General features: G+C 47.5%; 2 protein-coding genes across 6 annotated transcripts in view; one reads left to right on the forward strand and one right to left on the reverse strand.

The window, feature by feature from the left end:
* The window catches only part of LOC119176390 (uncharacterized), a 213,774-nt gene that overhangs the window by 58,768 nt on the left and 132,674 nt on the right, over positions 1–22,332 (reverse strand). For 4 of the 5 annotated variants that reach the window (XM_075877571.1, XM_075877574.1, XM_075877575.1 and 1 more), the window contains one exon: positions 12,625–12,678. In XM_075877571.1, coding sequence (XP_075733686.1) covers positions 12,625–12,678 — 54 coding nt within the window. Of the gene's footprint in view, positions 1–12,129; positions 12,679–22,332 lie in introns of those variants that run through there. The other variant, XM_075877577.1, reaches the window with a different exon arrangement.
* LOC142776971 (uncharacterized) lies at positions 16,282–17,227 on the forward strand. The gene has a single exon (XM_075881285.1). It carries the CDS (start codon positions 16,443–16,445, stop codon positions 17,148–17,150), a length of 708 nt encoding a protein of 235 aa, XP_075737400.1. The 5' UTR covers positions 16,282–16,442; the 3' UTR covers positions 17,151–17,227.

The following is a 22,332-nucleotide window of genomic DNA, read 5'->3' on the forward strand; positions in this document are numbered from 1 at the left end:
TTAAACCCCACAAATCAATCAAGCGCTGTGGATTAGCAAAAATGCAATATTTTTTGTCATTTCAACGGAACTTGAGTGCGGTGTCTCTTTAATAAGGGCACATGCTATAAAGATTTCCGTGAGAATATTATGTTTTATCGAAATTTAAAAATTTGTATTTCCCAATAAAATCAGTGCCGGTTTAATGGCCAATCCCCCTCAATGGGTACAAGCTAGGATATATAGGAACAAGCAAGCAAGAAAGATGAAAAACTTGCACGGGGTGCACGAGAACGAAACGGGGCCTCAATCAGTGGCAGGGGCTCAGACCAGCTGGCTGCACGCTTCCCGCTCTGGCCGCTGTTCCACCAAAGCCGTCGTCTCCTGGCTCCCTCTTGCCAGCGAGCTCCAAGGCAGAGGAGAGCGGCGGGCTCTTCACGTTCGACGACTGAGGCGAGAACGAGTCCGGGAGCGACGACGCCATGGTCAAGAAAGCGGCGGAGCCCAACGGCGTTCCGCCAAAGGTCGGGCGAGCGAAGCGTCAGGCTGCCCCTGACCAGAATGCCGCTGGTCCTTCGAACGAGGCTGCAGCGACCAAGCGTCCACGTGGCCGACCGCCAAAGACCTCGTCGGAGGGGCCGCTTGCACCGACCCCCATTGCACCAACGCCAGCTCGGAAGTTGCGCAAGGCCACGGAGGTGACGCAGCCCGAAGCAGAAAACCCTTCTGCCAGCAAGGAAGTGGAAGGAAAAACCCCGAGAATCACCCGTGCAAAGCGCTCTCGAAGCTCCTCCTCAAAAAGACCTAACGACACGGCAAGCGAGGAGCCAAAGCGTCGCCGATCCAAGAAGGTGAGCCGGAGTCGGTCGACACACTCATCGCGTAGTCGTCATATCAGGCACGCTCGTAAAGCCCGAGGCCGTAGAAGCTCTTCTGCATCGTCGGAAGGAAGCCACCCACGGAAGAGGCGCACCAGGAGTCACCACCATGTCCGCTCCATTGCATCTTCTTCGACCACGATCCGGCGCTCGAAGCGCGACAAGAAGCGACGCCACACCCGTAGTCGCTCGTCCTCGAGACACGGAGGGAGACACGGAAAGGCACGGAGTGCCCCGAGCAGCCGGTCGTCGTCTGTGCGCGGGAGGCGCACTAGGACGGGCAAGACATCCAAGGATGGGAAGAAAAAGTAGGCGAAGCCATCAGGACTGATCTAGCAGAGCCACGCTAAATAATTAATTGGCATTTCGTTTTCTTTTTTCTGAAAAAAGTGGCGAGGTTTCAAGGGCCTCTTCTGCAAGTCAAAATATTGTGCAATAAAATTCATTTTGTTGCCCTTGTATTGCTCAATTATTGTCTGAAATTTGCTGTACGATGGGGCAGATCTAGACGGGAGGATGCCGGGCAGATTAAGTGTCACCGCTCTCCCTACCCCAATTCATCTTCATTCCATGTTCTACCTCCTTGTCAGGTTTCATGTGGATGTTTCCTCGGCTACCACTTCCCCAACCGCAGTGCATAGTAGCCGAGTGGTTAGAGCCGTCGCTTCCAGTGCTGGAGGCATTGAATTCGATTCCCAGTGCTGCCGGAGAACCACTATTTCTAAATGCTAAGTATTTTACGTACCGGAACCACTTTAGCATGTCTATCTGCACAATTGGTTATCTATCTATATAGCCGCCTACTTATGGGTGCTGCCCTCCTCAACTCGTTATCGTGTGGTAAACAAAAATTAGCATGGGAGGGTAGGATGGTTTGACGAATATGGCTCACTGGTGTTAGGTACGGCACTCGCGCCGAAAAGGGGAACGAAATTCTGGGTACTGCGAACGAGTCGCTGATGTGCTCCTTGCCTGCGGAAAGCCGTTCAAGCCCGGGCATTGAGACCACCATGTTTTGTCCAAGCGAGGCGTCGTGCCGCCACGACGGCGTAGGCCGTATTGCTCGAGGACGACAAGAGTTTACGCAGTGGCGACATCTTCCTTGAAAGGGTTAGCGCCGGCAGCCGCGAATCGCCAGTGCCACGGACGCTTCGAGCTTAATTAAAGCGGCCCTTTTGATGTATGCGGCCGTGAGCTGGAGACCCCTCGCACAGCGGCACACACACTATATACGAGGTACAGCCACTTTGGTGACACATGACACTGCGGTGACATCGCCTCAATATTGGACGTTCACGTGGGCCATGCATGCTCGTCACACTCACGGGTTGTGTGTGATCTGTGATTCTACAGTGTACTTTGGTGCCCTTTCCCTCTTCCAAGGATGTGGGGAGATGGGATTATTTAAAATCAGCCCTCGCGGGCTGCTTTGTGTGCCATTTCGCTGCAGTACTTTTTCGAGGCATTGCTTTTGAGTGTTGTTTCTTCTCGTTGTAGAGTGTTCAACGAGATCATCACGATGTAGGACGACATCTTCCACTGGAAGTTCGTCATGTGGCGAGAAATGCTTTCTATCCTCGACTGCCAAGAGGGCAGTCGAAGCCAGACCTCCCACCTTAGAGTAACACAGGCCATCGCTCGGAACACTGTTTCAAAATAAATGTTTATTTCTATCACTCTCGCTCTCTCTTCCCGTGCTTGTTTTTCTTCCTCTCTTTTTATCGTTCGACGCAAAAATTTTGGTATGTCTCTCTATCTGTAGATTTGTCTGTTTGTCCACACTTGGCGGTACTGTAAACGGCTCCGAAGTGACCAAACAATAGTCCAAACGGCTGACACCATCCGCAACGCCCAACAATATTGCTCAATATTCAGCGTCCATACTTGTGCGATTGTCAACAAAAGGCAATTATTGCGCATATCTGAGGCATCATAACAGCACGTCAATATTCTGTAAGTGTGTCGCATACTAGAAAAGGCATACATAACTAATTCTAAGGACCATGGTGTTTATCACGATGTGCTGACCATGCAACGCTTGCATGAAAAGACAAGTGTTCCCAACGCTTTTCTAAGAAGACACGTGGTGGCACCTAACCGCCGCCTTGCGTTCTACACCTTATCAGCTCCGAGACGGGGGCGCAGGGCGTGCGTGCTATGTTTTCCGAGATGACTGCCAGATAACGCTCATCTCTCATGTTTGACGTGAATTGATGCACTCATTCTCCTCCGCTGCACGCTCGAGGCACTCTAACGCAGCGCCTCCAGAATACCATTCACCAATTTTCTTGTGCTGAACTTCAAATAAACGTTTCGTTCTCTCTCTCCAGACGCAAGACTATCGTCTTTCGACGACATTTGCAGTGTAACATGTAGATCGGCGCCGAAGGGGAAGAAGAACAGCGTCGGCTTGTTGCACAGGCGGTCTAAATGCTCGGCCTGTAAATTCTGGCTGAATAAAAGTAAAGTCTATTATTGCTGTTTGTTTGTCTCTTTTATCCTGGCGCAACCCACCATTGGGGATCAGCCATGAAACGAACGGTGTCTTGCTATTTAATAGGAAATGTTTATAATTTCGACATCTTAAGTTTTTATTGAATATGCTTGATTTTGATTATTTTTAACGATGAACTTAGCATTCTATTTTTCTCGTCTCCCGAAGAAAATCGCAAACGGCTTCGCAAACGCTCCTGTGGCTAAAACTCAGCACGGTAGCCCCAAAAGAAAGAACAAACGGAAGGGATAAACCTAATATCAACCTTGGCAGCGTTCGTCTAAAAGTCTTTTGCTCTGATTGGTGAATAATCTGCACGTTACAAAGAAATGATCAAGAGATTCACACTCATTGCAATGGAGGCATATTAGTGACTGTACCACACCAGACCTGAGTAGGTAGAAATTCAGTGAGGGGACTCGGCATCGTATTTTGGTAACTGCGATCTTGGTTTCAGATAGATTCCGCTAGTCTAAAGTCTCCTTGATAAGAGCGATGATTGATGAGAGATCGTAGTTACAAACAGGCAGCTCAATTTTGAACGGATTCCTGTAGATTATTGCAATCATTGGAATACACTTCAAACAGCAAAGTTAACGTTCCTGATACCTTCCTTGATTCCATTATCTACGGCTTTTCATTAACGTAGGCAAATGGCAAATGACGTACGTTGCAGTGTCCTCATTTGGTTATTCACGTTAGTGCTTCTGCATATATGCATGCTGCAGAGCATCTTTACACTGTTGTACTACATTTACCCGCCATCATACGATTATAAACTCTAACCTTACAACAGGATGGCAACCTGTATTCGCACTCACCTAAAGTTGTAGCTCTGTCACCGTGAGACGGTAATTTGCGTCGTATTTTTCTGTTAACACGTGTGGAGTATTTATATTACGCTGTTCACGTTATTCTCACTGCATGCAGCGCAGGACATATGACACGTTTGGTCATATGCTGCATGTGGAGCTGAATGCACTTGATGTCTATAATGACAAGACACGTGTGTTCAGGAAATTGAGAGAGATAGAGATAGAGAAAGAGCGTATAAGAAAAAAAAGAAAAAAAAGGAATAGAAACGAAGCTATTTCCGAGAGAAGAATGGACTGCTGGGCGAGTTGGTAATTCATCTCAACTGTGGTGTACGGCAATCCGCTGTCGTGTGGGAAGTTTTATTTCAATAGAATTAGGGATCACAAAGCTTCTCTGTAGGAAGCACTATGCTCTAACCTATCATCGCATTGTAGAGAGTGCGAGTTCGCGCCCTTGTTTGATGATACGGTAGTTAAAGCTAGATTCAGGGACAAGAAAGCGTGGGAATTGGAAGAGGCGTATCTCATCAACAAAGTTTGTGACTCATGTGTCGCGCAACCCTTCGTCATGTTACTTCCCGCTGAGGTAGCTTTTTTTGGAAGCGCATCATGAATTCAATCTGTCTGCTCATCCAATCATTTTCTTTCACCGCACGTGTTGGCGTAACCGCATATATATGTCTGTTTCTGTGTGCAGTGCTCTGCTTCTCTCCTCTCTTTCAATTTTTAATCCCCATCCCTCTTTCCCCAGTGCAGGGTAGCAAGCTGGACGTTCATCTGGTTAACCTCCTTGCCTTCCCTCTTCTTGTTTCTTCCTTCCTTCCTTCCTTCCTTCCTTCCTTCCTTCCTTCCTTCCTTCCTTCCTTCCTTCCTTCCTTCCTTCCTTCCTTCCTTCCTTCCTTCCTTCCTTCCTTCCTTCCTTCCTTCCTTCCTTCCTTCCTTCCTTCCTTCCTTCCTTCCTTCCTTCCTTCCTTCCTTCCTTCCTTCCTTCCTGTTTTCTCGAATAAAGTTTCAGTTGTTAGTTTGCGCTGTGTCCAGGTGTCTCCCTTTTGTAGTTCAAATTTTTTCGAGCTCTCAGTTAAGAAGCTATTCCTTTGTGTAATTCTTTCACTCATCAGGGTAAACGTTGTACAAGGAAGGTTCATTAACTGTTTCGGCTTCGTTGATGGTCCGAGCTTTAGTGGCGCTTCACTGGCAGCCCTTTCACTGGCAGCCCTTTCATTTTTTAGCAGGCTAAAGCTAGTTTGCTTTAGCCTGCTATTCTACCCAGGAGATAAAGGAAGGAGGAAGGAAAGAGGGATGAAGGATGATGATGAGGACAAGAAGAGGTGGTGCGTATGTACAGTAGCCACTTAGCATAGTACCCTAGAGTCTAGTATCTAGTACAGTGTTTTTGATAAAGTCTAAACCAGCCGTTGTAACAGTTTTTGACACTGTTTGGTCATTCGTTGCTGACTGGTCATTGATGGTTCATTGATGATCTGGCCGCTACGAGATCATCGAAACAAGCGTCTGCGGGAAACAGACCCCGATATTACTTTTCGTCTTCCGGCTAAAATCAGCCGAATACATGCTAATATACTGCACCAGATTTGCCTGGGCGTCGCCTTCACTCGTCACTTCACCCACCTAATCGGCCGTGCGAACAGCCCGAATTGTGAGAGCTGCCAATTGCGCGAAGCTTTAGCTCACATATTTTGTGACTGGCCATTATGCGTGGCGCAGAAAAAAAAATGCTAACTTCAACGTTGGCGAACATCGGACGAACGTCACTGAGTGAAAGCTGCGGTCTAAATTTGCATTGAAGTAAGGCGACAACCGGGATTACGGCACCTCCGTTGACGGTGGCAGGGAACCCCCACTCCTTCCTTTCAAGGATGACTTTGTTGTTGCAATGGCCTATATAACGCTTTGCATATAAGACCGTTCACAACGCCTCCAAGACAATGAAAATAGGACATGGTTCCTACTGCTGCTAAGTGGTTATGACATAGAAAAGAAGAGAAAAGTGCCACCCGTAACTGTTTATCTTCACGATGACACCTCAACCGGTCGGCACGGGGATGAGTAGTGGAATTAAAAGGGTATAGATAAGGAAAAGAAGAAAGAAAGAAGAAAAAAAATTCCTTCAATCTGTCTCACGAGTGCAGATCCTGCATGGCTTCTACAAAAGGTGAGCGAATAAATACGTGCTAAAGGGATCGAGAAAATATCGCTGCTAAAACGACAATACAGAACGCCGGCAGCCATACACGTACTAAGTTACTAGGTGCTGTCAGCCCAACTGAGTAGACGCAGATCGCGTGTGGCAAATACGAGGATCACTTGCGTGTACTCGCAGGTAGCGTAGAGTTCCGCGTTGCTCGATAGTCAAAGCGTCAATACAAGTGTACTCTATATATACTTAGGCTGGCGTCCCTTAGTTTATTTATTTATTCATTTTGAATACCACAAAGGCCCCAGCTGGGGCATTACATGATGGATGGGTATTAGTTACAGAATAAAAAAAAAGTGATTCGAGGGCAATCTTGAATTGATGCGGGTCGGAGTGGTGCACGGTAGTTGCAGGCAGACAATTCCAGTCCGGTGTGGTTGTCACAAAAAAGGAGCGAAGATGTGCGGTACTTTGGGCTGGTGGACGATACACTGCGCTTGAATGGTTTGTGTGGCTTGATGAGCGATGGACTTGCAGAATGGCTGGAACTGAATGCGTATATGGCTGTCGGTGGTTCGGCGCTGTCGTTTTCGAAGTAATCTTTTTACGATCCCTTCAAGGATATCTTGGTAGAACTCAAGAAGGAGTAATGGGCCGGGCATGTAGCGCGTAGGCAAGATAACCGCTGGTCATTATGAGTAACTGACTGGATTCCAACAGAAGGGTAGTGCGAGAGTGGGGGGGGGGGGGATAAACAGAAAGCTATGTGCGCAGACTGTATACTTCGGTAGTGCATATAGCGGCAAGTGAGAAGTGATGGTGATATAAGTGGGGATTTTCATGTCGCTAGACCCAGACTCTCGAATGTCCTGCTTTCCAAGTTCATTGCAAAAGTTCGAAATGTGTCTGAAAGGCACTCATAAACTATAGTCGCAGCGAAAACGGGAGATGTTTTTGGCGGTGCGTTCCTCAGGAGACAAACAGTATTTATTTATTACAGCGAAAGCTGCTATGAGATCAGAACACGGGTCACGTGCGGCGTCATAGTTGTCTGCCGCCGATGCCGGTGTCCGTACCGTAACCAATATCGCAAGAAATAAGAGAAAAAAACTCAGTAAATGAAAAAAAAGCATCGGGCACACAAACAAATTCCAACCCGGGTCCGCTGCGTGTCAGCCCAGTATTCTAACACTGCGCCACACCGTTTTTTTTTCTTTCTTCAATGCTGAGTTACGCCGTTTTGTTAAAAAAAACATTGTCTAAGCCACGCTGGTAGTTTGAAATCGCTTCTAAACTGGCCTTAGGCAGGCTTGATGTCGGGTGAAGAAATCGCGTTAGCACGAGTAATGAAGCATTTTAGAACACCAAAGGAACAACCGGGCATCACACAAAGCGGATTGCGTAACGAGGGGGTCGTCAATTGCTCTACCCACAAGAAAACTTGTTCTTGATAATTTATTAACTGCGGCGCATACACACGGCAAGCATAATTCTTCATCGTCGTCAGCCGTTGCATAAAGAAATTGCGCAGAATTGTTAGCAAGTGTGTAGCTGATGCCACGCTTTTCCGAAGAATGACGAAGGAATAGCATAGTGAATGCGGGCCTTCTACACACAAAAATTTGATTATTTATGGCGTAGTGGGTATCTAGAAAGTGTGCTTGTAGCAGTCACCCAAAGGCTGTGTTCCAATTTTTAGACAGCACGTAGACAGTCTACGCAGACTGCTTAGAAGACAGCACCGAGCCCATGCTGTCCGAGAATCGGAACACGTCTGGACGGCTTTTACGCGACGGTGCGCCACCTCGCGTCGAGAAAAAATTAAAATAAACAAACGTAACAGTTGTCTTTTCTGTCCTATTTCGTGTTGAAAGCAAAAACAAATAACCGTTACTCATATTGAGCGTCTGGGGAAGCGTCTGCTTGTGTGCAGACGACCATTCCGGCAGGATCCGATCTATCTGAGTGATTCGCTGAACCGCCATCTTGTTTAGACAGCAAAGTTGCCTGCATCTTATCTGTCCACGATGTGGTCTTCTCTGAGCTGTCTACTTTGCCGGCTACATGAGTATTGGAATGGGACTCAAGATGGCCGCCGTCAATTTAGCTGTCTATTTAGCCGTCTATGGTGAGTATTGGAACACACCCAAAGAGTGTTTAGAAAAGGCTCTCAACGGCCGTTCTTCTAGCTTTCGCTGCGACTGTACTGCGTGTTCCACGCAGGCCTGGCATTAAAAAAAATTATCGATTCAGCAATACTGCTGATCTCATAATAGATGATTGCAGGAGGAACACACGTTAAAGTGTCACATAAGAAGACAAATAAAATACAACAAAATGAAAATTGAATAATAAACTGAAAAGTAGTTTAGACAAGACTACCTTGAGACTGCTGCCCTAACTATACAATTGTGTCCACAGAAAGCCACAGCAGCTTGGACAGTAACTACAAAGAAGAAAATTATTTTGCAAGATGATGCACATTTGAAATACGTACATATGAAACGTGAGAGGGAGAGAAAAGAGAAGAGACCCATTCAGCTGCAGCCAATGCATTTAGGTGTACTTCATGCATTACAATATAATCTCGTATACCCATTCATAGAGACCGAAAAAATAAATGCACACAAATGAAAGCCCACAAATGTTCACCATACTTCACTAGCCAAAGAAACCACCGGCGAACAAGCCGGGACAGTGCAGTAAATTTTCGATCACTGCATACGGTACCTAAAGAAATCGCTCCAACATTACGGCGTGTCGATAATATGCCTGAATACTAACGATTTGATCGTCTATAGCAATCGCGAGACGTGTTCTGTCGCGATTTTTAATTTTATAGGCTTAGTTTGCGTTATTGTCCGTTGTTCCTAGTACGATATCGCTGTCTTTCGCCGGCGTCAGCAAGCAAGGTGATCAGACAACAGGTGAGGGCTTCGATGACGCCGCATCGGCGCAATTCAGTTCATCGCACATTTACGTCGTACGCACACCACGCAACTATCATTTGCGTGTCGGGCCAGCAGATTGCGCTGACAGTGGGCAGGACACATTAGATGCCTTAACCATTGCACTCCACTGAACCCGCCAACTGGCCAGCGCATTACTGAAGGCAGAATGTCCTGAAGTTTTATCTCTTATTAACAAGCATTTACCTCCGGGTGACAGCAGTCTCCTTCTGTTTCTTTCAGTGCGCTTCAATGTTTGCTGCAGCCGGGCGACCTACAAAATCACCAGCTAGCCCAGAAACAAGCCATTTTGGTGACTGCGCCAGCTCAGACACTGGGAATAAGGATTTAATTGCTCTCCACGTGATGGCTAAGGCCCCTGAGCAGTGGATAGGAGTTAATTGAAACGCATACCAGACTAACTGCGTTGCTTCTCAGGGTTAAACATCCCAAAACCTAAAAAAAGGTCCTCAAGATGTCAGTGAAGTCTCCCGAAATGTGATATCGAGGCATGGAACCACACGAACGCGTTCTGCGAGAGGTGGCTGAGTGGCGCGCTTTCGGAACCACCCAGTTCACACGCAAACATTTGGCAACCAGATCGGTAAGTAACTTTGAAATGGTTCTCTTCGATACTCCAACTGAGGCTAGTGCCATGTTCCTTGTGTTGCATGCCGTGACAATAGTCTGATGTCAAAGGAGGCATTTTAATATTAGCATGAATATGATTATGTTGCAAAAATATACCGAATGTTTCTCTGTGACAGATGGCACAAAATTATCTCCACGTGCTTCACTGGAATTCATGTTAATTCTGACTTGTAAATTCTTTAAAATTTCCGGAGTAAGGATAACGTAAGATAGTGTTTTTTTTTCATGAAAGATAATCGAATGCTATTGCCGTACGTGCAGCGGTACGTTATGACCATGTGCCATGCTTAATTTCTTTTGTCAAGCTTCCTGCATTGGCGACATTGAAGGGGATGGTTAAACAACGTTTTGTCCGTCACCGACATCCTGATCGTAGCGGATCGGCACCAGAAGATGACGCGCTATCGATGTCGTAGCACGCCAGCATTCCTTATGCGCACGTGACGTTACACCACGCATGGTACCACAACACCACACGTGATACCACACGCCTTTACACGGCGCTCGGCGCACGAGCGATGCTCGTGCCACACATCGAACCCGCCCACGTGGCTTTGTGGATGGTGCGCGAATGCTTAGGCATACAAAGAGCACTTTGGGAAATTTCACACATTTTTTAATTATGCAGGCACTCCACGAGCATTTCTGGCTTCGCCGTGAGGTTCCATGTAAAGGCCGAATACCACACGTCGAATATGCCCTCCTTGCGAGTGAAACCTTGCGAGGACAGCCGAATGAAGGAGCAACTTTATGTGTCCTTTGTTGAAGGAAAGGGGGCCGAGGATCGCGACTCAAGCGGTGTCTTTCGTTGCGCGGCAAGGTGGGGGGGGGGGGTTACGGCAACTGCTAACTTCGACGGGCGCAGCGTGGTAGCGCGCGCCCGGTCTTGATAAAGATCACTAGGCGGCACACATCTTTGCACGCGCATTCTGCTCACAACGCTCAGCTTGCGTTGAAGCAATAAGCAGCGTGAAGCTCACTTTGCTAACGGCAGCGGCCACGTTTACGTTAGTGTTCTGTTGGATTTCTTCAGCCTTGCGGCTAAAGTGTCACTTTTATTCCGTCGTTATTTAGTTTCCTTCTCGGTAAAACGGGTTACGAGATTGTTCAAAAGCGCTTCTTCAGTTGCTCGCTTTCGCAAGCCCACGTAAGTGCCATCGATCAAAGAAAAAGAGAGAGAGAGAGAGAGAGAGAGAGAAAGAAAGAAAGAAAGAAAGAAAGAAAAAGAATACGTGGCCCAAGGGCCAACTATAGTTCTTTGAAAAACAATTCCTTTGGCTCATGAGAGTTTATCTCACCTTGGAAATTGATTTTTTTAGCCATGGCATGTTAAGTTTACACAGAAATTTATAAGAAAGTCGGCGCGCAGCGTGATAAAAATTTATAGGACGTGCTGTACGATAGCAATGACGAATCGTATAAAAAATGTTAGCACAGAATCAAATGAATAAATTATATTGCTTGCAAATGACACTCTATTACTAGTTCTCTGATTGCCTTGTGCAATGTTCCTTTTCAGTTTTTTTCCTGGAAACGGCTTTTTTTTGAGCGTTTCTCGCCATGGCGGTCATCTGACAACAGGTTAGCGTGTACTGCTGCTTTTGCTCAAAGAATTTAGTAACATTAACTTTGGCATCACAAAGCCAATCAGTGCTTTTCATTATTTCTTACACGTGGTTGTATGATGTAGCTCGAAGGAAATGCCACGATTTGTGTAGCTCGGACGGATGACTTCTGCAGCACCGGTAACGTCTCCTATTAACACAGCACTGAGCATGAAGGTCCTCGCGGCAAAAATGCGATGATGTCCTTTTCGCACATCACCCTGTCTACTCCTGATTGATTGATATGTGGGGTTTAACGTCCCAAAACCACCATATGATTATGAGAGACACCGTAGTGAAGGGATCCGGAAATTTCGACCATCTGGGGTTCTTTAACGTGTGCCGCAATCTGAGTACACGGGCCTACAACATTTCCGCCTCCATCGGAAATGCAGCCGCCACAGCCGGGATTTGATCCCGCGACCTATGTATGGGTCAGCAGCCAAGTACCTTAGCCACTAGACCACCATGGCGGGGCAAAAATTTCACGTAACTTGGGAATCGATGTTATGTGGATGTAAGGTAACTGCGTTGTAATTTTTTTATTGTGCGAAACGTCATGAAGTGGCGCTAATTATATATACAAATGCACACACACACACTCGTTGAACAGCCGCATATGGTTTATTATATAACCAGTTTAATTTTGTGTAACGATGCCAACAGCAACACCCAGAGGCGGTATGCTGATATGAAGCGCTGCTGCTGGCTAGGACGTTAGCCCTAGATAGTGCTACATAAATTAAATGAACCGGATCGCGCTTAACTACAATGGACGTTAACTCGACGGGATGGCTGTACCATAGGGGTACATATGTAATGTTTATAACATTGGATAGCCGGCACTGCAACTGCAATTGACGTTTCACGAAAATTACAGTGTCTATTTGAAAAGTAGTTCCGAGACTAGGTAGGGCTCTGTGATAAAATACTCGGTTGACATACAGAATGCTCGGGTTTGATTCCTGCTAGGGCCCTGACATTTATTCTTCGCATTCGTCCGGTCAACGGTGCAGATGTCCGCTATTCTTTAACGCTCACATGTTAAATTTACCCATGTCTGTTCTCGGCATCCCAGAGTCAAATCAACTGTCAATCACCTGTGTCACGTGCCCAGCTGCAGGTTTGTGCCGAAGTGCCTGTAGCCAGAGTGCCTGCAGTGCGCAAAAAAAATGCTTCGCATTTAAAAAGCTGACATCAGGAGCGTTCACACAACAAATTCAAAGAATAAAAAATCGGGCTGGCAGCAGCAATCAAGCCCAACCCTTCGTCGTGGCACTAAAGCAAAGGTCGGCAAAACATGTGGAGTTCACTCCCATAAATACATGTTTCACTTAGGGTTCACTAGAACTCAAGACTCGCCAAAATTTACCTGAGCCTGTCTCACTCAGATTCACATACATGAAAATTTTCAACCTGATTCACTCAGGCTCAAGCTCATCAAAACATTGTCCACCCGGACTAGCTCAGCCTCATGGCTCGATCTTGGTCCGAATGAGTTCAAGTGAGAGGACTCATGAGTCGAAACGTTAGTCTAGAATTACCTTTCTCGATTCTGGTGTCAATACTCTTTAAAGGGACATTAAATACAACTATTAAGTAGAAGTTGATAATGAAGTGCTTATTTCGAAATGAAATGACGTTTCAGTAGTCCAGGTCGGGGTAGCGTACTTCAGATACTCCGCCTCAAGCAGAACGTCTCACTTCGTTTTGCCGCGCACAACGTTGCCCGGCTTAACCGCGCGGCCGCCGACACTACTAGTAGCAGAGGGAAAGTGGCGGGAGCCACGGCTGATGCAACGGCCATTGACGTTGTCTGTGATGAGGTAGACGTGCTTGGTTCAGCTTGGCCCCACTTGATGGCACGCCTGTCGTTTAACCAGGCGAAAATTGAACTTTTGAACCACTCGCGTCATTCCTCATAAGAACGTCCGGCTGTACTTTTTTTTTCATAAATCAAACAGAAACCAAAGGGCAGCGTATTATGTCTCTTGATGCACTGAATGTTCTTTATGTAGTGCAGCTAGTTCGATGACTAGTAGTTAATTGTAAGCTATAACTCTCACGTCATCGAGATCATTTTGCGAATGTCTTAGTGTGTCGCATGTGTTCTCGTGCATTTACCTTATATTTCTCGGTGAGTATGGCACTGCTGCTGATAATATTGTCGTTTTAGACGCTGTCTTACATTGATCTCCTCATCTAAATATGCATTTGCCTTTACTGTCCCTTCAATACCGGCATTTCACGTAATCACTCAACTTCTTGGCACCTTTTGATGTAATACCTCCGAACACGAGTTGTGAGTGCTCGCAAACCAGAAAGCTCACTTTTGTTGAACTTGGCGCAACATGAGATATGTTTGTTCGAGAGTTTTCCTTAAAAATTTGGAATGAGGAGGTCAAGACACCCCCTTACGTAATACACGCCTCTGATCGATAAATATTTGAATGTCTGTAAAATGCCACTGCTTTAGAATACGTGTCAGTAGACATGAGTACAAACGCGAATCTATATACAGCTGATAGTTGGCTGAAGATGAGCAGATATGAATATAGGTCGGCCAAAAATTGTAGAACTCAGACTAACTCAAGAAATACGTATTGCCCATCGTACTCACTCAAACTCAGGCTCACCAAAATTTTCTTGAGCCGAACTCATTCTGGCTTTCAATTTTTTTTGCAGTCTGTGATATAATAATTGCACGAACACTCCGGGCGCATTTTCGCCGTCATTGTCACGGTCATGTTCTCTAACAGTGCCATATATAGATATCGCGGCCCCGTCCTGCGTCTCATAATCTATATATGATCGAGTGAATGGGTGCGAGGGTGCCGGCGATCGTGGTCGAGCAGAAAAACAAAATCAAAAACGCACCGACCATTTTTCGTTGTGTAAAAGTTATATTGAGATACGAGGAGAATAGGCAAGGGGGGCTGCGTGCCGTGGGCAGTGGATGCGTACTTTGAACGACTTTGCGTTGTCAACCGCAAACACGCGCATGTGTTGTTCGAGGAAAAAAACAGACGGCTAGATCACCTCTCAAAGGGATCTGCTCTCATTCCAAAGTTTGCGTTGAAACCACACACGGTAAAAAAAAAGGCACTTAGGTCATTGCAGAGCGCCACGGATGTTTCCTAAAGGAGTGATCTTTACACTTCGTATAACCTGAGTCCTTGAAGCACTGAATGACTTTGGTATAACAACCCAATCTGTTGCTATCGTATTCGATGCCCATAATGGATGTCGGCAGGATTTTGTCTTGGGGTGTGCAAACTGGATTGATCGCTCTAGAGTAGGGAGAGTCCGCTGGAGTTACTTAGGTCCCTTTCGAATCTTCTGCTGACGCCCATGCTGCACATTTATTTGTCTCTTTCTCGCCCTTTCTATCTTTCTTTTCACGTTAGTTAATTAATTTGTTCTACTCGTCTATTTCTCGTGTACTCTTTCTATCGGGCTATCTAATTTCTATCTTCTATCTTCGACTGCCAAGAGGGCAGTCAAAGCAGACCTCCCACCTTAGAGTGATACAGGCCATCGCTTGGAACACTGTTTCGAAATAAACGTTTATTCCTCTCTATCTCTCTCCCAGTGCTTGTTTTTCTTCCTCTCATTTTACTGATCAACGCAAAAATTTTGGTCTGTCTGTGTATCTGTACATTTGTCTGTTTGTCCACCTTAAACGGTACCCTAAACGACTCCAAAGTGACCAAACATTACTCCAAACGACTGACCCCATCCGCAGCGCCCACCAATATTGCTCAAGATTCAGCGTTCATACTTGTGCGATTGTCAATTAAAAGGCAATTATTGCGTATATCTGAGGCACCATAGCAACACGTCAATATTCTGTATGTGTCGCTTACTAGAAAAACCATACATAACTAATTCTAAGGACCGTAGCGTTTATCACGTTGCGCTGACCAAGCAACGCTTGCACGAAAAGGCAAGTGTTTCGAACGCGTTTCTAAGACGACAATGTCATGGCACCTAACTGTTGCATTATGTTCTACACTTTATCAGCTTCGAGACGGGGGCGCAGGGCGCGCGTGCTTAGTTTTCCAAGAAGACTGCCAGACAGCGTTCATGCCTCACGTTGGAGGTCACTTGATGCGCTCGTTTGCCTCCGCTGCACGTTCGAGGCACTCTAACGCAGCACCTCCAGAATACGATTCACCAATTTTCTTGCGCAGAACTTCAAATAAACGTTTTGTTCACTCTCTCCCGACGCAAGACTATCGCTTTTTAACGACATTTGCAGTGTAACATTTAGATACGGGCCAATTTTTTTCTTTCTCCTTTCTTCCTAGTCGACTGTAGTGGTGCAGTGCTTAAAGTTATTACAATATATTTACGCTCCGGGATTACCAAATACCCTGGAATAATCAAGTTCAACTCACTGAACAGCACTAAATACAGTTCATAAACATAACACTGATTTTGTTAAGTAAACTTGTCTATGTTTTATTCAAATTGTCCGCAGCGCTGTGGATTAGCAAAATGCAATAATTTATTGTCATTTCAACGGAACTTGAGTGCGGTGTCTCTTTAGTAAGGGCACATGCTATAAGATTTCCGTGAGAATATTATTTTTATCGAAATTTTAAATTTTTATTTCCAAATAAAGTCAGCGCCGGTACAATCACCAATCCCCCTCAATGGGTACGAGCCAGGATATATAGAAACAAGCAATCAAGAAAGATGAAATACTTGCACGCGGTGCACGAGAACCAAACGGGGCCTCAATCAGTGGCAGGGGCTCAGACAAGCTGGCTGCACGCTTCCCGCTCTCGCCGCTGTTCCACCAAAGCCGTCGTCTCCTGGCTCCCGCTTGCCGGCGAGCTCCAAGGCAGAGGAGAGCGGCGGGCTCTTCACGTTCGACGACTGAGGCGAGAACGAGTCCCGGAGCGACGACGCCATGGTGAAGAAAGCGGCGGAGCCCAACGGCGTTCCGCCAAAGGTCGGGCGAGCGAAGCGTCAGGCTGCCCCTGACCAGAATGCCGCTGGTCCTTCGAACGAGGCTGCAGCGACCAAGCGTCCACGTGGCCGACCGCCAAAGACCTCGTCGGAGGGGCCGCTTGCACCGACCCCCATTGCACCAACGCCAGCACGGAAGTTGCGCAAGGCCACGGAGGTGACGCAGCCCGAAGCAGAAAACCCTTCTGCCAGCAAGGAAGTGGCAGGAAAAACCCCGAGAATCACCCGTGCGAAGCGCTCTCGAAGCTCCTCCTCAAAAAGCCCTAACGACACGGCAAGCGAGGAGCCAAAGCGTCGCCGATCCAAGAAGGTGAGCCGGAGTCGGTCGACACACTCATCGCGTAGTCGTCATATCAGGCACGCTCGTAAATCCCGAGGCCGTAGAAGCTCTTCTGCATCGTCGGAAGCAAGCCACCCACGGAAGAGGCGCACCAGGAGTCACCGCCATGTCCGCTCCATTGCATCTTCTTCGACCACGATCCGGCGCTCGAAGCGCGACGAGAAGCGACGCCACACCCGTAGTCGCTCGTCCTCGAGACACGGAGGGAGACACGGAAAGGCGCGGAGTGCCCCGAGCAGCCGGTCGTCGTCTGTGCGCGGGAGGCGCACTAGGACGGGCAAGACATCCAAGGATGGGAAGAAAAAGTAGGCGAAGCCATCAGGACTGATCTAGCAGAGCCACGCTAAATAATTAATTGGCATTTCGTTTTCTTTTTTCTGAAAAAAATGGCGAGGTTTAGAGGGCCTCTTCTGCAAGGCACAATATTGTGCAATAAAATTCATTTTGTTGCCCTTGTATTGCTCAATTATTGTCTAAAATATGCTGTACGAGTGGCAGATCTAGACGGAGGGAGGCCGGGCAGATTAGGTGTCACCCCTCCCCCTTCCCGTATCCATCTTCACCTACCTCCTTGTCAGGTTTCATGTGGATGTTTTCTCGGCTACCACTTCCCAAACCGCAGTGCATAGTAGCCGAGTGGTTAGAGCCGTCGCTTCCAGTGCTGGAGTGTCACGGACGGCTATTTTCGGCGACACCGCGTCACGGAAATTAACGGGCGCCGTACTCCCCGACTGACCATGAGAAACGGCGGCACATGAAAGGGAGCCGATAAGTGCAAAATGGGGTGCTCTTCTTAGAACGTCGCCGCGGACAGTTAATCCTTTTGTAACTGTGGCGACGTCTGCAAGGTCGTAGAAGGCCGCGGTAAACCCCGAACAAGGATTAGACTACAAGACGCACCCGCTGAGAGTTAAGTGGTTGACCGTTCCCACGGGGAAAAGCGTGGGAAGCGCTCTGGTGGCCAAGCCGTATGACAACAACCCGACAGGTTGTCACTCTCGCTAGTTGCGGGCCCTCTCCCAATTGAAAAGGGGTGGGGTCAAAATATTTTTGGGGCGGAGTTTCCCCTCAAATAAACGCGCATGATTGGACCCAGGTAGAGGTCTCTTGTCCCCAAGGAAGAGAGCGAGGAGACACGAGGGGGATTTAAGCGCAGGATTTTGCCCTGCTAGGCAGACTAGTCGCTGACCAAGATGGTGTAGAAACAGATCATCAAGCATCTCTTCTAGAAGTGTTTAGTGTGGCTCTGTATCGGCTGGCCACCTAAACTTAGCCGTTCGTCTAGTTGTGACGCGATATTAACGTCTGCAACCTAGACATCGGGACTTCGCCTCGAGTTAGCTCAACCTGCTCGAAGTCACCTGCAACCACTAGCCTCCCGGAGCCACCAGCGTTGCAACACCGCCGACATCGCAGTCGTGCCAGAACTCTCTTCGGCTTCTCGCATCCGATCGTCGGAGACACAACGCTGCCGGTCATCACACGTATGCCTTCACCTGTTTATATCTTCGAACTTTCTACTCCGTAGTCTATTGGTGTTAGTTTGTGTAGTTTGTAATAAGTTCTTTCTCGAGTTATTGTTTGTTATATTTTAGTTGTATTAAGTGTTGATGTATTTTGTTAGTTGTATTGAAGTGTTGTATTAGATCCCGTGTGCTGCAATATCACTAGAGTAAAGTTTGTTTTGTTTTCTCACGTCTCTGATCTCTTCACTGTCTCCGCTTGCCTACGGAACGAACCAACCTGCTGTCATTCCCGTCGCCGACTTCGCGCTGGCGACGCTAGAGTGGCAGCTTGTAACATGGAGGCATTGAATTCGATTCCCAGAGCTGCCGGAGACCCTCTATTTCTAAATGCAAAATATTTTACGTACCGGAGCCACTTTAGCATGTCTATCTGCACATCTAATTCCCTATATATATAGCCGCCTACTTATGGGTGCTGCCATTCTCACCCCATTAACTTGTGGTAAACAAAAATTAGCATGGGAGGGTGAGATGGTTTGACGAATATGGCTCACTGGCGTTAGGTACGGCACTTGCGCCGAAAAGGTGAGGGAAATTCCGGGTACTGCGAACGAGTCGCTGATGTGCTCCTTGCCTGCGGAAAGCCGTTTCAGCCCGGGCATTGAGACCACCATGTTTTGTCCAAGCGAGGCGTCGTGCCGCCACGACGGCGTAGGCCGTATTGCGCGAGGACGACAAGAGTTTACGCAGTGGCGACATCTTCCTTGAAAGGGTTAGCGGCGGCAGCCGCGAATTGCAAACGCCACGGACGCTTCGAGCTTAATCGAAGCGGCCCTTTTGATGTATGCGGCCCTGAGCTGGAGACCCCTCGCACAGCGGCACACACACTACGAGGAACAGCCACTTTGGTGAAACATGGCACTGCAGTGACATCGCCTCAATATTGGACGTTCACGTGGGCCACGCATGGTCGTCACACTCACGGGTTGTGTGTGATCTGTGATTCTACAGTGTAATTAGGTGCCCTTTCCCTCTTCCAAGGATGTGGGTAAACGGGACTATTTTAAGTCAGCCCTCGCGGGCTGCTTTGTGGGCCATTTCGCTGCAGTGCTTTCTCGAGGCATTGCTTTTGAGTGTGGTTTCTTCTCGTTGTAGAGCTTTCGAGGAGATCGTCACAATGTAGGACGACATCTTCGTCTGGAAGTTCGTCATGTGGCGAGAAACGCTTTCCTGTAAATATAGTAAAATAAACCTCTGTAAATTTCTCCTTGGGAAGGCGCCTCCTTCCTGCACGATGGGCTAAACGGATCCGGTGGCGGCGGCCAGCTACATGGGACGAGACCCGCCGGACCCGAGCCGCAACGACTGGTAGCAGAGGTGGTATGCTGTCAGACCCCAGGCCTAACACTGGTCACAACATGCATGATGTCATAATCCCGTCGCGTACAACACCAGAATCTTTCCGCCAGATATGCCTCATAAGTTGAACGATCACTGTCTTTGACCTGTGTTGAAGCATTGCATGTCACCCTCGTGTTTTTAAATACCGATACGTTTTACGCGCCTTAGAATGTGGAGTATGGGCCCCTATTCAGCCACGTAAAATTCTCATAGTTTGCATCTCCCACATGTCACTGAAAAGCCCACATGATTGCTATTTTAATGAAATTTTTCCTGGTCCTTGCGCCAATATAAAACCACATGGTATCAAAACCATTTCCGCTAGACACACTTGTGGCACATAAACCTGTATACCATGCATAGGCGAGTACGACTCAAGTGATAGAAAATTGATATGCTGGCTATGTTACTTGGGTCCCTTTTGAAACCCCTGCCGACGCCCTGCTGCCCATTTCTTTTTCTCTTTCGCGCCTTTTCTTTCTTTTCACGTTAGTTAATTTCTTTGTTCTACTCTTTCTATGTTTTTTTTTCTTTCCCGCCGCGGTGGTCTAGTGGCTAAGGTACTCGGCTGCTGACCCGCAAGTCGCGGGTTAAAATCCCGGCTGCGGCGGCTGCATTTCCGATGAAGGTGAAAATGTTGTAGGCCCGTGTGCTCAGATTTGGGTGCACGTTAAAGAACCCTAGGTGGTCGAAATTTCCAGAGCGCTCTACTACGGCGTCTCTCATAATCATATGGTAGTTTTGGGACGTTAAACCCCACATATCAATCATTACTCTTTCTATTTCTCGCTTACTCTTTCTATCAGGCTATCAGATTTCTATCTTCTACTGCCAAGAGGGAAGTCGAAGCCAGACCTCCCACCTTAGAGTGATACAGGCCGTTGCTTGGAACACTGTTTCAAAATAAACGTTTATTTCTCTCTCTCTCTCTCTCTCCGTGCTTGTTTTTCTTCCTCTCTTTTTATCGATCGACGCAAAAACTTTGGTCTTTCCGCCTATCTGCATATTTGTCTGTTTGTCCGCCTTAAACGGTACCATAAACGGCTCCAAAGTGACCAAACAATACTCCAAACGACTGAACCCATCCGCAGCGCCCACCAATAATGCTCAAGATTCAGCGTTCATACTTGTGCGATTGTCAATTAAAAGGCAATTATTGCGTATATCTGAGGCACCTTAACAATAAGTCAATATTCTGTATGTGTGTCGCTTACTAGAAAAGCCATACATAACTAATTCCAAGGACCGTAGCGTTTATCACGTTGCGCTGACCATGCAACGCTTGCACGAAAAGGCAAGTGTTTCGAACGCGTTGCTAAGACGACACAGTCATGGAACCTAACGGTCGCATTGCGTTCTACACCTTATCAGCTTCGAGACGGGGGCGCAGGGCGCGCGTGCTTCGTTTTCCTAGAAGACTGCCAGATAGCGTTCATGTGTCACGTTGGACGTCACTTGATGCGCTCGTTTGCCTCCGCTGCACGCTCGAGGCACTCTAACGCAGCACCTTCAAAATACGATTCACCAATTTTCTTGTGCAGAATTTCAAATAAACGTTTTGTTCACTCTCTCCCGACGCAAGACTATCGCCTTTTAAAGACATTCGATGATGATGATGATGATCCTTGAGACTCGGGCGCACACCCACAAAGGGGGATTTAACGACATTTGCAGTGTAACATTTAGATACGGGCCAATTTTTTCTTTCTCCTTTCTTCCTAGTCGACTGTAGTGGTGCAGCGCTTAATGTTATTACAATATAGTTACGCTCCGGGATTACCAAATACCCTGGAATAATCAAGTTCAACTCGTTGAACAGCACTAAATACAGTTCATAAAAATACCACAGATTTTGTTAAGTAAACTTGTCTATGTTTTATTCAAATTGTCCGCAGCGCTGTGGATTAGCAAAATGCAATCATTTATTGTCATTTCAAGGGAACTTGAGTGCGGTGCCTCTTTAGTAAGGGCACATGCTATAGAGATTTCCGTGAGAATAATATTTTTTAGCACAATTTAAAAATTTGTATTTCCCAATAAAGTCAGCGCCGGTTTAATCACCAATCGCCCTCAATGGGTATGATCCAGGACATATAGGAACAAGCAAGCAAGAAAGATGAAATACTTGCACGCGGTGCACGAGAACCAAACGGGGCCTCAATCAGTGGCAGGGGCTCAGACCAGCTGGCTGCACGCTACCCGCTCTCGCCGCTGTTCCACCAAAGCCGTCGTCTCCTGGCTCCCGCTTGCCGGCGAGCTCCAAGGCAGAGGAGAGCGGCGGGCTCTTCACGTTCGACGACTGAGGCGAGAACGCGTCCCGGAGCGACGACGCCATGGTGAAGAAAGCGGTGGAGCCCAACGGCGTTCCGCCAAAGGTCGGGCGAGCGAAGCGTCAGGCTGCCCCTGACCAGAATGCCGCTGGTCCTTCGAACGAAGATGCAGCGACCAAGCGTCCACGCGGCCCACCGCCAAAGACCTCGTCGGAGGGGCCGCTTGCACCGACCCCCATTGCACCAACGCCAGCACGGAAGTTGCGCAAGGCCACGGAGGTGACGCAGCCCGAAGCAGAAAACCCTTCTGCCAGCAAGGAAGTGGCAGGAAAAACCCCAAGAATCACCCGTGCG

Source organism: Rhipicephalus microplus, chromosome X (assembly GCF_043290135.1).
Source record: "Rhipicephalus microplus isolate Deutch F79 chromosome X, USDA_Rmic, whole genome shotgun sequence".
NCBI classification, from domain to species: Eukaryota; Metazoa; Arthropoda; class Arachnida; order Ixodida; family Ixodidae; genus Rhipicephalus; species Rhipicephalus microplus.